The sequence below is a fragment of the Rhinolophus hipposideros genome, assembly GCF_964194185.1.
Source record: "Rhinolophus hipposideros genome assembly, chromosome: 7".
NCBI lineage: Eukaryota > Metazoa > Chordata > Mammalia > Chiroptera > Rhinolophidae > Rhinolophus > Rhinolophus hipposideros.
Window position 1 is genome coordinate 80,144,618 of NC_138053.1, and position 18,625 is coordinate 80,163,242.

General features: G+C 37.7%; 1 protein-coding gene across 1 annotated transcript; it reads right to left on the reverse strand.

Moving 5' to 3' along the window:
* Window positions 1-228: 228 nt before the first annotated feature.
* LOC308499552 (UPF0489 protein C5orf22) lies at window positions 229-18,522 on the reverse strand. Its single transcript, XM_081053158.1, has 9 exons — window positions 18,335-18,522; window positions 17,021-17,166; window positions 14,795-14,944; window positions 12,207-12,636; window positions 10,143-10,205; window positions 9,593-9,714; window positions 7,121-7,187; window positions 5,044-5,183; window positions 229-2,072 (listed from the first exon to the last, which is right to left on the reverse strand). The coding sequence occupies exons 1-9, from the start codon at window positions 18,413-18,415 to the stop codon at window positions 1,940-1,942; spliced, it is 1,332 nt and encodes a 443-aa protein (XP_080909284.1). The 5' UTR covers window positions 18,416-18,522; the 3' UTR covers window positions 229-1,939.
* Window positions 18,523-18,625: the final 103 nt, after the last annotated feature.

Genomic DNA, 18,625 nt, shown 5'->3' on the forward strand with positions numbered 1-18,625 from the left:
TAAATATCTTCCTATTTGAAATGCGCAGAGAACTAACTTACTAAGTTGGTTCTAGTCAACAAGTAGGGGCTGACTTTTATTTTTCCAAGAGAATTAGAGGATGAGAATGAAACAATCCGAGTGTTCCTACAAAGGAAATGGATGCCCTTTTACTCTGAGTTATAACCATGATGAATCACATCAGTGTTCATGGGATTGTAATAAATGACTATAAACCAGACTCAAGATCACGGTTTTGAACACACTGAGATCACATATAATTAGTGCTCAAGTTTGGTTTTAAATCTTTAAAACCTCAATACACCTTTTTATTTCTTTTAGCACACAAAGTTAATTTAAATCTATTTACAGAACTCTAATAACAATTTTTCAAAATTTAAAAATAAACAATAGCACTATTTTGCAATTCCGAGAAATAAATCTTTCTGGCACATAATGTTCTATCAAAATGGAAAATTGAATCAGGTTGCTTTACTTTTCAAAACAGAAATAAGCATTCACAGTATTAGCCTTTGGAAATCAATTCGGTGACAAAAAAAATTCACTGGAAAATAGAGGGTGCCAAAAAAATGTATACACATGATTTGTATTCATCTTTTGTTAACGGTATATATTGAATAGTACAACTTTAATACAGTTTTTTCCTTTCTTAAAATGTGTATTTTTTTTGACACCCTCTGTAGAATCATTGGAAAAATGGGATCTGGTGCCATCTACTGAGTGGCAGTGGCAACGTGACCTTGGGTAGTAGCCATCAAGTTAGGTAACAGTATAATTTTAGTTACATGCAACTCAACACGTACACATATGGTCAAGGCCCGAAAGTTCCATGCAAAAATAAAAACAACTACTGTGCTGGGATTGAGGAATAACGGATTTTTTTTTTTCTTTAAACGCCATCTTCCTTTTTAAAAGAAGTGAAGCAGGTAAAAATGATTACTGAGTATGAGGGATACTGAAGAAGCGAAGACTTTGGCAAATTAACCTAATGAATAGTTCCATGATGAAGAGTGGCTCAAGTAGGGTCTCTTACTCATGGGGAGGCTGGTGGAAGGCATTATTTATGGTAGGCCAGAATTAAGGATTTAAGTTATTCCCCTACTATTTACATAAAGAGCTGGTTTATTTGAAAAAATATCTACCCAGACTGCTGATAAAGTAGCACTTAGGAACTATGATTATCCATACTGACCATCACGGAGGCACAAAAAACCCAGAAGGGTTTTTCTGACGAACAATCTCAAGTTAATTTTTGTTCGGATGAGTTTGTTCAAACAGATTTCCTCAATACCAACAAGGCTGAGCATTTAGCTAGGGCTGGGCCACAGTCCCAACAGTCTTGGAGAGGTAGACTTCCTGCAGTATTGTCATGGGCTGGCAAGTTTGTTTATTAGTTTTGGTGATAGCTTTTGAGAATGTTACCCTCCTGTAAGGACAGGCCTCCCTGAGAACTGTGAGCGTGCCTGAGACATGGCTGTGGTTGTCCTTTCCTTCCTAACATACCTTATAATCCGTAACTTGTTTCTCAGCTGTCTACCAAGAAGGCAGGTGCCTTGTCTATTCTGTTCATTACTATATACCCAGCACTTAATTATGGCTGGCACATGTAAGTCCTCAATAAATGTCACTTAGCTGAGTGAATAAATCAATTAATGAATGAATCTCAGAGTCCAACTGACCTACAGGAAAAAGGGAAAAAAAACCCTCACAAAAGTGAAGACAGCTATAGAAAGGAAAAAGATAAGCAACATTTCCATCGAATGGGAATAGACTTGATGCCAAAAAATTGCCATCATTCAACAACTGATGATACCTGAAAGATTTTAAGTGAAAGTTAATATAAAAAACAAAGTGTTCTCTGGAAGACTCATTTACAAATAAGTTAATGAAAACCTTGTTACTACATCAAGATGTAATAGGAGCCTAGTGTTTTATTGTTTCAAGATAGAGAAGACTCCGTTGAATACACCAGGTGAATGTCTAGCGTCCCATACAGGGAGCGTAGCACATCGAGGACTTTTTCTTGAATGGTGTCAACTTGCTCAGAAGGACAGTAATCATCCAGACTTGACCTGGGACCAAGAGAAAGAAAAAGAAAAATACATGTAAATAGGATGAGATCATACTGTGCAGTGATGAAAAGCCTGCTTTTGTTGATTTCAGTGTGAACAGAAATGCAAGTGTGTTGAATTGTGGAATAATAACACTGAAAGCCATTAAACGTTTACTCTATGTCGGGCACATTACACAAATTATGTTCTTTTATCTTCTCAGCCACTCTATAAAATCAGAAGTCTTACGGAATCTGAAGCAGAGAAAGATGAACCTACACAGGTTACATTGCTCGTAGCTAGTTAAGTGCTGGTGATGAAGACATACGGCTCGTTTTCAAAGCATCAGCGCTTAATCACTAGACCGCTGTTTCCCTGAAAGGAAGATGCTGCTTGAGAACACTGGGCTTATTATCTCAGTGACTATGCAGCCTTCTCGTTCTTTTATTATGTGTACATTAAGGGCTAGAAATTGTGACGGTAGAGGCTTTCCAATTGATAAGGGAGTCCTGCTTCTAAGAACAATTTGTTAATTACACAAGTGTATAGGATCGTCCAAAGTGAAATGTGGGGATGTGCTGGTAATGAGATTAGTTTCCTAGGCAGTATTGAGAAAAGAGCCATGTGAGATGAGGCAGAAATCAGTATTTTGGGAGTCTTTCTAGAATCTCCACCTACAACTTGAGTGGCCAGGCAATTACACTGTCACTGACAGTTACAGCTGGATTAAGATCTGAAATGATTTGATCAGTGTCTCCTGGTTCTAAACTGGGGTAAAAAAGCAATTTAGAGGGAAGTACTGGAAAGAGTGGCATAGAAATCTTTATAGAAGGAAATGGAATTAGTTATCCAGCCTGCTCCATATCACAAGTACTATTTTAGAACTACAGAAATAATCTGTAAGACTTCTGATAAACTAATCCATTCTCTGGTGACCAGTATTTTTGAGGCTTGATGTAAATATTTAACAAATAATACAGAACAATTTTAAATTATTAAATACTGTCCATAAAGACCTACTTTAAGAAAGTACCATATGTAACATTAATTTATAACAAATAAGGGGTACTTAAATGCTTTCAAAAAGATTTCTGGCCTCTTTAACACTATTAGAGTGGTTCTTCATGGGAGCTATCCTCAAGAGGGAATTTTGGAAATCTGTAGGTACATTTTTGATTATCAAATCACAATTAGGGGACTGGGGCAAGAGGGCAGGACTGCAAGAATGCTTGCAATATGCAGGATAGTGCTGCAATAAGAATATGAGTAATTGTCCTTGTCCTAGACAGTTCCCAAAGTCCCCTCAAAGAGCACTCACCTAAGTGAACAACTGTTTCCTGTTTTTAATTTTTTGAACCTAGAATTTTTTGCACCTAGAATTTATCACTCTTCTAAAATGAACAAAGTATTTTTGAAAATGGATTCATATGAACTAAATTTTCCAGAAATGCAACTAACTATCAATTGAGGGAAGACTGGACTTTAAATTCATGACTTTCCATGTCACCACGGCAGCATTATTCATGGTATTTGGCCCAAGCAACATGGGAGTATCTTTGTAAAGATGCAAGTCTAGTATGGTATTGTAATACATATTACTTCTTATCAATTACTTTCATTTCTCCTTTACGTTACAGTATTTGTGTGTGTATACGTATATAAACATGTGCTCAGACTACGTATATGTAGGTTATTGCTATAGACTAAAAGTTTGTGTCTGCACCCCAAATTTGTATATTGGAACCTAATCCCCAAGGTGATCGTATTTGGTGTGGCCTTTGGGAGGTGATTAAGTCATGAGGGTGGAGCCCTCATGAATGAGATTAGTGCCTTTACAGAAGAGCTCCTTCCCCCCTTCCACATGCGAGGTTACAGGGAGAAGACAGCTGTCTATGAGCTAGGAAGCAGGTCCTCAGCGTGACACTGCACCTGCCAGTGCTTTCATCTTGAACTTCCCAGCCTCCAGGATTGTGAGAAATAAATTTCTGTTGTTTATAAGCACCAGGTCTATGGTATTTTGGTTACTGCAGCCTGAACAAACTAAGACAATTAATTATATTATCTATATATTATGTATGATATCTCTATATATTTAAATTATGGGTGTATGTAAGCTAGATTATTGATGAATTTTGTTTCAGGATGGTAAAAGGATGTTACAAAATGTTTTCATAAAATATACAAATGTTATTTGCCTGAGTATTTAAAGTACTTATTTTAGAATCTTAGTTCTAAATAAAACCAGCCCAAAGATTACCATAGAAAAGAACGTTTCATGGACTGCTGTAACTATTTAGCACAGTAGTACATTCAAATTTAAAACATGGCAGCAACTACTATTCCTCTGTAGGACACAGAAATGGGAATTCCTGTGTTCATCTGAATAACATCACCAACTTCAAAGACAAGATAACATGCTGTTTGCCAACCATTACTGATAGGAAAGAGAAGATACATCTGAAATGTGAGCTGGTAGATTAAAAAAAAAGAAAAAAAAGAATTTTGTATTAGTGATCACTAGATTCATCTGAGATTGTAATAATTTCCTACTGCTGCTGTAACAATTACCACAAACTTAGTGCCTTAAACCAACACAAATTTATTGCCTTATAGCCTTTATCAGAGGTCTGAAATCCTGAAATAAAGGTGCTGACAGGACTTCTCTAGGCTCTAGGAAAGAATCTGTTTTCTTGCTTTTTTAACTTCTAGAGGCTACCTGCATTCATTCCTTAGCTTGTGGCCCCATCCTCCATCTTCAAAGCCAATAGCCTAGCATCTTCTAACCTCTGATTCTGACCCTCCTGACTCCTTTTTATAAGGATACTGGGCCCACCCATATAATCCAGAATAATCTCCCATTTCACGATCCTTGAGTTAATCGACATCTGCAAAGTCCCTTTTGCCATATAAGCCAATACATTCAGAGGCTCTGGAGAATGGGAAGTGGACCTCTTTGGTGGGCCGTCATTGTCATTCAGGCTACCACACTTACCTTGCAATTGTCACAAGAGTAGGTTTTGGTAAATTTTTCAGTAAATAATATACAGATTGAATGAGATCCTCAATTTCTTGTTCTGTGCTGATATGGTGAGGAAGTTCTGAATAATCACAGGTTAGACCAGCCTGGTGAACCTGAAAATAAGACCATTAAAAATTACACTGTAGAGCTCTGTTGTTTTTAGAACATACTTTAACCACTAACGGCCTTGCTGACAAATCTTTAAATACTTTTGTGAATTTAGATTGTTCTTTTCCTTAATACTTTCTATGCCATAGAAGTTATCTATTCTCTCAAGTATGGAAGAGCTGGCTTATACACCTGGTTGGGCTTGATTCCTTTTCTAGAAATCATTCTTTAACTACTTCTTTATGTTATCATTATGGATTTATTCAAGTTCTGTCTTTACTTGAGTCTATTTTGACAACTCACATTTTCTAGCAAATTACCCATTTCACTTACATTCTAAATGCTGATATAAAACTGTGTGTAATATTCTCACCTTGTCTTTTCTTCCAATTTATAATTTTATTTACTTTTTAAATACATGCACCCAGTACTATACGCAAAGCTTCAAGGGGATACAAGGGGAAGTCTTCCGCTTATCTTATTTAACCCACTGCTGTTACCAGTTTCTTGTGTATGCTTTATGTATGAGGTGATCAAAAAATACGGTGAATGTTTACATTTTAAAAAGCTTATTACAGTAAAAGACACAGTGCCTTTAACCCCCCCTTAAAATACTCCCCCTCACTTCTAACACACTTATCCTATAGTTCCCACTTTCTGAAGCAGTTCTGGAAGTCCTCTGTCATGAATGTCTTCAGTTGTGCTGTCGTGGCTGCCTGTTCTGAATCGATTCAAAATGTTTACCTTTCATGGTCATTTGACTTTGGGGAAGAGCCAGAAGTCACATGGTGCCAGATCCAGTGAATACGGTGGATGAGGACACACCATAATGTTTTTATTTGACAGAAATTGCCGTACCAGAAGTGCTGTGTGATGCGGAGTGTTGTCATTATGGAGGATGAAGACACTCACGAAAGAGGACTTCCAGAACTGCTCAGAAAGTGGCAAGTATGATGAGGACGAGTGTGTCTGAAGTGAGGGGGAGTATTTTGAGGGGGATTAATGGCAATGTGGCTTTTACTGTAATAAGTTTGTTTTAATGTAAGCATTCACCATATTTTTCGATCACACCTTGTGTAAGCACATACTACTGATATCTATATACATGTTTTAAATGTAAATAACTGGATGTTCCAGTCTCAGCACCACACTAAATAGGCCTGAAAGCTAGAAGTGGCTCACAAACTGACATTTTGCTGCTATTGCTTGAACGTTTTGAAAACTGGAATTCAAATATGTCACAGTTTTGCTTAGAGTACATAAGTGCAAAGCATAGAAAAAACACTAATCTGCTTTTTTATTGGAAGTTCTGGATAAACATCAAAGATTTAACTGGCAGTGATCCGTCAATCTAGTAAAATGACAGACTCTGTATGTCCTTTTCTACTAAACTGATTAAAACACTTATGTTCTAAATCTGCAGCTATAGGCACATATTTGATTACATAATCCACAACTGAGCCCATGCCATCCCTTCTTCTCTCAATAAACAATGTACAAACCATCCCCAAATGCAATGGAATGAAATTGCATTCGCCAGAGAATCTTTTGTTTTTGTTTGGTTTTTATAATCAGAAGTTTACAGAAAGGAAAGAAAGAAGGAAAGGAGTAAAAAAACAATGAATCAATAAAGAAAAAACAACTTTAGAAATTGTATATTTTCTTTTCTCTGGAGAGGAGAGATCTGACCATAACAAAAACAGAACAAAAAACACAGCACTTTTGCTTCATAGATAAAACTGGGAAAGTACATTTTTCCTAGAAAACTAACTGATATGTGTTCTATCGTCTAAAAAGTATGTTATTTTTTAAAAAATAATTCTTTCACACTTCCCAGAAAAACACAAATAAAAGTGAATCACTTTAACAGAAACCACATTTTTCTACCCAGAAAAATGCCTTTGGAAAGGTTCAATTTAATACTTCAATTCAAAATATTTACCATTTCATAGTCTGGCACTTCCATCCGTTTTTTCAAACTCTGTACAAGTGGAACTAGTGATTCCATTCTGGAAAAAAGCCACCCCTCAATTAAACATTACACCACCTCAACCAAAATTACAGTAGCCAATGATACATTACCCTTAAAATTTACCATTAACAATGTTTCGTATGATTCTTGCGAAATGAAAGATAAAGCTGTTCAAATACCATCTTAAATATTAAGGAATAAATGTTCCCTGCTGTTTTCTTACCTAAAGATCACAGATTGTTAAAGGCTGAAAATTAGCACTCGAGAAACTGAGATTTTCCTTTTCTTTAAAAATGGAAGTTCTGTGACTTTAAAAATTATTTTGATCAGCAAGAAAACTAAGTGCCTTTAGCACATTCTGGTGGAAGAAGATAGTTTCCTGAAGGATTTTAAAAAACATTAAGGTCCTATTTATTGACATATACAATTACAACTGGAAATGTTCTACTTCATCTGATATTATAACGATGGTGCTTTTATTTAATTCAGGTGGAACTCTTTGGAAGCCCTGATTAATTAATGAACGATTCTAGTATTTCAATGCCCCCTCCACCAACATCTACTCATCTGCTGGGAGGGAAAAGAAAGAAAAAAGGAGCATGGAGGTCTATCTGTCCACTCACCCTGTTACTTCTCCCTCTTTATTAACGATGCTGCGGTTCTGGGGCCTAATCACCCACTTCTTCTACTTCCTGAGGAATACTGAAGATTTCTTCATGATGAAGGTCTGGCCCTACAAGGGCAAGTTTGGGGAGATTTTTCTTGCTGTCTCACCCACTTTTCCTTTGTGTTAGTCGCCCCTTCCCCATGCCAAGCAGTCTAAACTTGCCACTGTTGTAGTTTCCTTGTGTCTGTGACAAAATTCCCTATAGGCGATGAAGTGCTCCCTGGGCATGCTCAGCAGGCACAGTGGGTTTCAGTGGAAGGTGGCCCCATCTATGGGCTAGACTCAGGATTCGAAGGTTTTCAGCCGATTTTTTTCGTTTTAAGTTTTAAACTTAGCTTGAGACTTCAAAAAAAAAATATTAAAATAGTAGGTACTCTTCAGTATTTCTGGAAAGAACCACGTTCTGTGACTTATTTCTACATTTCCCTCTTCCATCATAATTCCAAAAAGGAGGGAATCATTTTTACAATTATCTCCCTATACTGAAGAGAAAAAGCATTAACCGATACTAAAGTGCCTGATTAATATTTACTGATGTGATTAATACTATCATGGTTTATTCTTCCAAACCAATGCACCTTAGTGATAGTGAAGTTTCATGACATTTATATTTCAGGGATGTTTCTGAATATTTTATTTCTAAGTAAAAATTACACTGAGTATTTTGAATAGGTGATACATACACATAGCAAAAGCTCTTTCTCCCTCTTAGACTTTGTCTAGCCATATAATTCCTCTCTCCAGAGGTAAACATTTTCTAGTTTCTTCTGTATTCTTCGAGAGCTGATGAATTATTTTCAATAACCATGATATAACAAATCTTAGTTCTAATGACATAGGTACCATGATTCTAACTCTCTGTTTTATGTTGCTATCTTATGACTGATTTCTTACATTTACATTTTGGAGAATAATCTCAGTTAGTTTGTGGGAGAACAATTTGAAAATAAGCTAGTTCTGATATTCTATGGTCCTGGGGACAGAGAGTTTGTGTCTGAAACTTTTATTTTAGTTTCCTGGCCCTTTGAGTTTATATCAAGAATTATTTTAGAGAGAAGTATGTTATTTATGTCAATATTCTTTCAAACTGGCATTAATACTAAAGGCATCTTCACCCCAACCCCCCCCAAATCAACAAATGATCACTCCAAAAACGCTTTTCATATTTTCAAGGTAGGTAACACCGAGAGAACTGGCCAAATAAATGACCTGATGAAAACCCCAGCTTTTAAATCTTGCGCCCTGTTGCCAGGGGCAGCTTGAAAACAAACTCTTCCAGAGTTAGTTGGGTTGCCCTTAAAAGGAAGCAAGTTTTCACATTATAATTTACCTGTCTAGTAACTTACTTTTCTAGTGATAGGTTAGTTTTTTTTTCTTATTCCACTTAAGACAGGTACTGTCTTACTCCTCTTTAATCCTCCATAAAACCCAGCACCACATCTTATCCATGCAGCAGGAGCACAGTTACCACACAGTGACTAAAAGCATACCCCTTCCTTTGTGATTTTGGCAGCTTAATCTCTGCACCTTCATTTCCTCATCAATACAATAGACATAACAATAATGAAGCCATAAGATGGTTATAAGGAATAAATGAGATAAGGAAGGAAGAAAATGTCAATACTGGTAACATAGAAAACAATAAATGCTAACTATTGTTAGTAAATTTGTGTTGAAATAATAATTGTTAAAAAGTAATTTGTCTAGATAATCTAGCAATATATCTAGGACTGAAATACAGTAGATTTAGAGGAAAAAGTGTTTGAGGGTCTTACCCAGGGTTTGAAGCCCATTTCTGTACAGTTTCTTCATCATCACCATCACACAAATCAGCAAAAGTCGCTTCTAAATCTTCTAATTGGTGAATTCGAGTATCAACACAATCTACCAAATCTTCCTTTAAACGCATAGAAAAGACGAGATTATAGTTATTCTTTCAAAAACAAGTGAAATCCCATTAGAATAAAAATCTTAGTTCGGGGGCGGCAGGTTAACTTGGTTAGAGCGCGCTGCTCTTCACAACAAGGCCACTGTGAGCTGTGCCCTGCACAACTAGATTGAAACAACTACTTGACTTGGAGCTGATGGGTCCTGGAAAACCACACTTAAAATAAATAAAAGTTAAAAAATAATGTAGCATTTTAAAAAAAGAAAACACAAAACTCAGTTCAATTAGTTAAAACATGATTTTCAAGTGTTAATAATCATAGGCTTCCTCAACCCACACACACACATATTTTGGAAAGTTTTGAGAGACTGTAATAAGCTGTAAAATATTATTAGATATATGATAGATAAAACCCAAAAGAAGTAAATGGAGGATACCTCTGTCAGGTTGATGCCAGGCTTTTTAAATTGGTACAGCTGTTGTAAGATTTTGTACTCTTCCTAAAAATAAAACAAAAAAACCCATATACTAGGGGAAAAAATTTTTTTTAAGTGTGAAAAGGCTGTGATACAAATAGATCTTAAATAATTATTTAGAGATTAGTTTGGGAAAATCAGGCAAAAAGTGTAATTCATATTTCATTGTAAGTATTATCATTCCTTCAGGGTAACTATCCACGTAGGCATGATATGAACATATAAAAATTAGCTATGGAAGATGACTTGATGACTAATGGGTAATGAAATGAAAATATTTCTAATAATAGTCCACTCTATAAGTGAATACATCCTAGATCTAAACAGATTTTAGCTCTTTATAGAAAATACACGTATCTTTAATAACTACAAAACTCTCCATGTTCACTTTGTAGCCCTTTCCCTAGCCACAGAAGAGAATTCTGGAGTACAAATATTGGAGGCAGATACAATGGAAGAAGGATGCCTGCTACATACAGACTTTGCAAAAGAATGTCTCCCCTTATTTAGCACAGCTAAATAACCCCATTATAGGTGGGTATATCTAGCCCAATTACCCTAAGGAGTATTGTTAGGAAGAGGTTATACGCAAGAGCTAATTAAGCCTAATTTGTGGCACTGTCTTCCACATCCTGAATTGAGTATAGTTATTACTTTTTGATTTTATACTTGAAGAAACTTTGGGTCAGAAAGGTTAAGTAACTTTCCCAGGGTCACACGGCTAATAAGCAGAAGTAATAAACATAACTGACTACTGAATATGCTCTTAAAAAAAGGTAAACAACTGCTTTTTTGCAATATTAAAAAAAGATATTAAATGATAAGCATAATATAATACATGTTCTTTTCAAAAAGTTCCATAGTAACAAAGGGTATTAAACGATATAAAAACCTCCACTTTCCCAGGTTTCCTGATAGCACTGGAAAAGGAGTAACTGCCATTAAGTTTATTAATCAACTTTTTAGAAATTTTCATTGCAAATGTTTGGTGAGTATATCTGTAGGATGAATGCCTGAACTTCGGTTCTTCAGCCTCCAGGTATGCCCATTCTTCCAAGTTTCCTAAGAACTTCTAAGGTCATTTCATAATTCTGAGAGCTGGCGGTTAGTCACTGGCTGCATGTACAACCACAGGAAAGAAATAGGGCGATTTTTCTTCCTTAATCCATGTTGGGAGAGCACTCTAGGTACAGGACATACTAAATCCTCAAATCTCACCTATTTTTAATCAGTACCTAGTAGGTCTTTGTCAATTTAGACAAATCATAATGGCATTCGATACGCATACAGAATAAGGATTGTAAAGTGCAGCATCATCATTAAAAATCAAATACTGAACTTGAGTAGAAAAAAGCGTTAATTTGAATACCTCCAAAACTGATCTGTAACAATTTCCCAAATGTTAGAGCAAGCAGACATATGTGCCCATAAAATGCACCTAGGAAAGCTCACTTGGATCGTGAATTTATCAGTTGCTTAAATGCATGACTCCGTTTCAGATCCATGCACATACAAATACTGCCTGGTGACGTGCACTTAAGATCTGATGAGGTGCCCTACAGATCACAGGCCTGAATCCTTAGCTACAAATAGGACATGTGTAATTAGGCATCTTATTGCTCAGTGAAAACTTTGCCACGCAGGGTTTTCTATACATAGACTATCACTGGAAAGATACCCCAAAAAACTGGCCATAATATTTGTCTCTGAGGTAAGAAACAGAGGGAATGGGGATGGGATAAGACAGTGACATTCTTTAATGTACACACTTCCTTCTACTGTATGATTTTTTCCAACCACCCATGTACATATCACTCAAATTAATAAATGCCAAGTAATACAGACGATCTGGAGCAGGGATCAAGTTAGATACTTTTAAAGGGTTTGAGAAAACAACAAGGAAGAATACGTGAGAGACCATATAGAACCCCCAATAAAGTAATGACTATCTGGCTGTTTGCTGGTCCCTGATCTAGAGAAATGTCATACAATTCTCAAGGTCTGTTTTAAAAACACCACATTTACCTGTGTGAACATTTCTTTGAAGGGATTCTTGACTGAAAAAAAATCTAGGTCAATATCTAACACAAATGCACCCCCTTTCTTCAAAGTTTCCAGCATTTCTCCAGGGCTGATTGCAGCCTGCGGGTCCTGGCTTTCAGAACATGAACATGAAGGTCCAAGGCCAGTCTGGCCCCTCCTCTGTGTCACTGTGTCCTTCTCCAGTCCTTCTGAATGAGAGTCACAGTTAGTAGAGGAGGCAGTGTTTCCTGCATCTTCCAGGGCTAGCTTTGGCTTCTTAGCAGGAGACACTGCATCATTTTCTTCTTCAGTGTTACAGAGTTTATATGGCTTTACCATAATTACATCCAATTGTAAAGGTTTTTGGTTCTCTAGCTGGTCTTCAGTTACATAAAGACCATCACTTAGAAAGTAATGATCTGTACTTGTAACCCTGGATTAGAGGAAAAAACTGTTTTAAAGATGAATGGACACATTAGCGGACATTCCCTAAAGCATTTCCACAGTACTGCAGAACAATAAGAAAGGACATATTTGACAAAAACTGACAGTTGTCTCTAATATTTGTATTGCCTGTTCTTCTGTAGAAATAGTGTTCCCCAAATTTTTAGCTGGGCACACAATTTCCCAAATTAAAATCTCTATCAGACTGCGTTGTAGCTAGGTGTGGCCATCTGATGAAGTTCTGGCCAGAAGCTATCAATGGCAGACAACTACGAAGAGCCATGTTCTCCCTTCCTCACCGACAGGCATATGACACGGAAGTGGCAAGCCACCTCGGACCATGAGGACGAAGGCAATGTCCTAGATATGGTGTCGCAAGACAGAGGAACTGGGGATGTCTGAACTACAGAACAGCAAGTAGGCCCTGGACTGCGTGTGGGAAACTCTAATGAGAAGAAAGACATGATCCTGTTTAAGCCAGTGCTTTGGATCTCTCTAATACTAGTGCAAACTTGCTCCAAAAAAATCACTTAAGAGAAAAATTACATCTGGAAATAATTTCTCTTAACAGAAACTCTCTCTGATGTATTTCAAAGCATCATTAAACTTCATACAATTATAATATTTTAATATGAAAAGCAACTTAAAACAAATCTTGTACACATGCAGAATGCATTTCCTAAGTTGCAGATTTCTGATTTTAGACACATTGGTATGCTCTTAGTTTTTCAACTATATTTATTATGCCTTGGTTAAGTACTACGAACAGTGGAATCAAATGCTTCTTCCGGAGACAGACTCTATCCAAATAAAATAACAGTTAATATTTATTTCCCACCTACCCTACTCCAACATATGTAGCCTTAAATTAAAAAAAACATAATTGTACAAAAAAGTTGAATGATGCAATAAAACTAATGTGCAGGCTTATTAAAAACTGTAGCATCCTAAGAAAGACAAAGGCTATACCCCCAAACTTAAATCTGTATTCTTCTTTAAAAGGTTTTACTCTGTATCAGTACAAACATCTATACTCTTCAGATTGCATATCTATATGTATGTGAGTCTTTCCCATAATTTTTCACTTGGATTAAAATCATGAGGTATCAAAATAGTCTTAATATCGTTACTACCCATTGAGTTTCAAATTCTATTTCAGATTGCTCAAAATTATTTGATTTTGCAGAAACCTGTTACAGGTTAAACTGGGCCATCTCACTGACGTACTCAATAAAACACTATCACTCTTTCACATACACCTGTAATATGGACAAGCCTTATTTATTTAGTCTTATATCCTCAATAAATATAATTTTCAAGTATATACAACAGTTATTTGCGCACTTGAGAAGAACACACAACAAAAGCTAATTGTATCATTAAATCAGAAGTAAAAAGCATCATTTTCAATGAGCAAGATTGTATTTCATTTTTAGTGTATTACCATTTCATCTCATGAAACTTCAGGTTATAGAAAGTTATGGTTCCACTGCTTAAAACATTCACCCATCACAAGAGAGTTTAGGAAGTCAAGATCATTCTGATACTTCTAAAGATATTATAGTGTCACAAGATAAATAAAAAATTAGTCATATGTACAAAACTACTTGCACATGTAACTCAAGTCAGAGAATCCTGTAATTTAATTTAGATAAGTTCATTATCTAAAGATAATCATATTAATAAAATTAAAACCCCAAATCTACTTTTCAGCCATTGGATTTATTAAAAAAGACAAAAAAACAAAGTGAGGTAATTTTGCTTTTTCATTGCTAATTGTTTCATTCAGCAAACAATAGTTATATTGGAAGGAAATGGTAAAATGTATCAGTAAATATGTATATAAGTCTAAAAAGTACTTCAGTGATTTAATGGAGTTAGTCTTCAATGGAGCCAAAATTCCAGAGGATGAAAATCATGTTATTCGAAAATGAACTTGACCAACAACAAAATATAAATGGTGTGGTGTGTGAAGTCAAGAGACTTGAAAACTTGTTCCTGGTGTTTTGAGAACTCTTTTTATAAGAGCTAAGGCTTAATCTCACCCTATTTGTGTGTAGAGATAATCATTAAATTACTACAGGAATCCAAAATAATATATAAGAAGCAATCAACCTCTTTCACACTCATAAATATGAGGAAATTACCTGATTGTTGTGGTAGAAATGTCTTTGCCTACTGAAAAGTGATGTTTGCCCTCTCTGATTTGCTGAGCCCATGTGGGATGAAGCCATATTATATGAGAAAAATGGCCAGCATACACTGCAGGCATAATCCAATTCTCAATACTTAATTCTCTGAAAAAGAAATAGAGAGGAAGAAAGAAAACTATTAGTGAGTGATTTTTTTCCCCAATGTAATTTCATTCACAACAATATTTTAAGTAGTAAAGGTGAAATAGTTAAAAAAAATAGGAAATGAAGAATAATGAGTTTGATACAAAGGAGAAAATGTGTGTTCTAAGGGACCTTGAGGGGTTCCTGAGACCTTTTCTGTGACCACCAGTTAAAAACAATTTTCCTAAAGCATTATTTCCTCAGGCATTTTTTCCCTTTTTCATTGTACTGACATTTGCACAGATGTTGCAAAGCAACCTGGTGGCTTGATGTCCTAAGATTAATCAAAGCAATGGCACCAAACTCTACTAGTAGTCATCGTATTCTTCACTGCGAAGCACTAACACTCGCCCCCCCACCAAAGCTAGTTTCACATATGAATGTCTGCCCTTCATGATTAAACCTTGATCCTGGGTATACATTTAAAAATATTTCGTGTGGCAAAATGAGAAGTATACACAAAATACTTCTACTACATACTTTGACGTACAATAGTTGTCAAGAAAAACCACTCATGATTCAATTGCAAGCTAAACACCATTTTTCTTGAAAGAAAGACTGATTGATAAACCGTGGTTATTCAGACCTGAATCTGAATTGTTAGATTCTATAGTCCCACTAAACTTGAAGAAACTACCACTTGTCAAGTGTTCGTATAGTATTAAAGAATATTCACAATTATCTGAAAAGACTATGAAAATTCTTTTCCTGAATTTTTTTCATATTCTTCCACCAACAACATACAACAACAGACTGAATGCAGAAGCAGATATGAGAATCCAGCCATCTTCTATAAACGCAAGTATTAAACAGCTTTGCAAAGATTTAAACACGGTTACTCTTCTCACTAAATTCTTTTGCTTTACAAAATGTATTTGTTTTCATAAAAAATACTGTTATTTTGAAATGAATTAATATTTTAAACGTTTTTCTCAGTTTTAACTTCAAATATGGTAAATATCAATAGCTATGACCCATACTAAAGAAAAACTCAATAATTTTTAAGGGTATACAGGAATCCTGAGACTAAAAGTTTAAGAACTATCATTCTATGACAAACTGTACAGTCTGTATACCTGCTTCATAATTCTTCTCAATTTCTAAAATATAAAACCTCTACATATAAGAGAGAGTAAAGACAATGGCAGACGTACCATTTCTTTAGAAATTAGTGCTCCGAACTGGAATTTTGGAAAAAGTCAAATATAGTAGGCTAAAATTAATTAACACAAGCATTTATCTTTTAATTTTATACGATAACAAGAAAATTACTGCTATGTTACTTTTTATATTGTACAAGTAGGCTACATTCTAACAAATATGTACATAGAGAGACAGCAACAGAATTTCAGGGAACTTTCTTACAGAAGAGAGGTGAGTAAATCATTATGTACAGCTACATTAGGTATGATCCTTCCTGAAGAATGGAATAAAAATGACCGACTTCACTTCTAGCTTTATGGTTCTATATAACTGAAAAGTCGGTAGGGTTTGTGACCTGAAAATAAATAAATTGGGAGGTTGGAAAAATATAATACTGGAAGGAAACATATACAAATGAAAGATGTGTTGCCTATACAATTACTGAACTATATGTTTAAAACACATTTTCTTGTGCCTCAGTATTCAGACTTTTCAAGTGGAGAGGAAGGGAGATCTGGCTCAGATAACTTTTCTAAAATTCCACATTCCAAAGAGGTTGGCACACATTGGCTGGGCTTCCTGTTTTTGTAAATAAGGCTTTATTGGAACACAGTCACAGCCATTTGTTTACACGGTGTCTATGGTTGCTTTCACACTACAAAGGCAGAGAGAGAAGTCGTTGCAACAGAGACCATATGGCCAGCAAGCCTAAAATATCTACTACCTGGCTCTTTAAGAAAAAGTTTGTTAACACTTGCTCTAAATAAAATAAAAAAGGCAAACAAAACAAAAACAAACTCATGAGATTAGCAGAGTCTATTTCCCTTAATTGCTTATCTACTGCAAATTGTATTTCAAGCACATAAAAGATCATTTAACAAAATCATGTATTACCCAAAAAGAGTTTCCTTATCAAACACTGTGTCAGCGGGCATATTCACAGGAATAAGCAGGTCTGGATGTGAATCGAAATGCACAAAACTTATATTACTGGCGGGAAGATGCTTTGAGCCAATGGCCCGGTATATGAAAGGCAGGACCTGTAAAAGACACATGCACACATTGAGAATTGGCACTAAAATTAGGAGAATACCCTCAAATGCAGACTGAAAATCAATGCTAACCGCAACTGCACATAATCGGACGCAACTAAGTTGTTCAAAAGTAGGAAAACATCTGTAGGAAAACGTGTTCACGCAGATGACTTGGGTATTGACCTCCAACTTTATTTTTCCCTCCGAACTTCCAACTTGGACCTCCAAAGGCTTTCAGGGGCATCTGTCTCTTGCTGCCATCCTGCCCCACAACAAACTCAACAGACAATGTTTGGAAACGGTGGGGCTGGCGCTCCGAAATGACCTGCTGGGTAATAACAACACACGTCCTGGCTTCAGCAACGTGTTCGAGCTACCCAGGGCCTCCGGGCCTTCGCCGTCCCGCAGGAAGGGGCGGCGCCGCGTTTGTCCCGTGCCAGCCTCCGCAGTTCCCGGCGTAAGGCCGAACTTGAAAGCCCCGCCTCCCCCACCGCTTGCTCCTCCTCCTCCTCTCAGGCCCACGCGCGGCATCCCCTTCCCGGGGTCCCGAGAAACCCCGCGTCCCCTTCCTTCCCCTCCTCTTTCTGCACGCGTAACTCCGAAATTACCCCTTTCCTGTTTCCCAGAGGCCTCCCTAGGCCTAGTAACGCTACCTAGAGAAAAAAAAGAAGAAAAACAACAGTCTTAGACCCCGGCCTCCCATGGAGGCTTCCACAAGTCGACATTCAGGCCCCATGTTAGCTACTCCGCCATACAAACAGGAACCATCTTGAGTGTTTCTAAACGTGGGGCATCCTGTTAAAAACGCGAGGCACACACTGTGCACTCCCGGCCCTAAGCGCGCCACGACGCCGTCCTCCCTCACCGATGACAACCCGCGTTCCTGACAGAGCGCCCCCCCCCCCGGGAGGGATGCAGGCGGCGGGGGACGCGGGCGCTGCAGTCGGGCTGCCGGGCGTCGGTCTGGGACTTTGGGGCCAGCGTCCAAGGGGGCTGCCCGACGCACAGGAAGCGCCCCACAAACGTCAGCGCCTGTCTTTCCAAGTTAGCTTCTAAGGTAGTTGGGTGTTTCCCCCATGGCAACGCAACTCGCGGGCATAGCCGACTCGGGTGCTCTCCGGCCTCCTCCGCCCTCGCGCGATCCCGCCCCAGCGCCCAGCAGCCGCCCGCTCACCTCCTGATGGTCCTCCACCACCCACACCGGGAGCTCTGGGTAGCGCCGGAGGCTAGCACGCGCTCCCGCGGAGTCGCTCATGTTTTCCGTCCAGCAGCGAGCGCCCCTGCGAGACCAGGGCGCGGGGACAAAGCTGCGGGAGTGCCGGAGAGGAGGGGCCGCCGCTCTCCCCGGGGGGAAACACACGCTCACCCGGTTGCGGTTCCCTATTGGAGGACGGAGAGGGCAGGAGGCGGGCGCCGGAGGGTCCAACGAGGGCGATTGGCTTCGACGTCCATCGCTTTTGCTGAC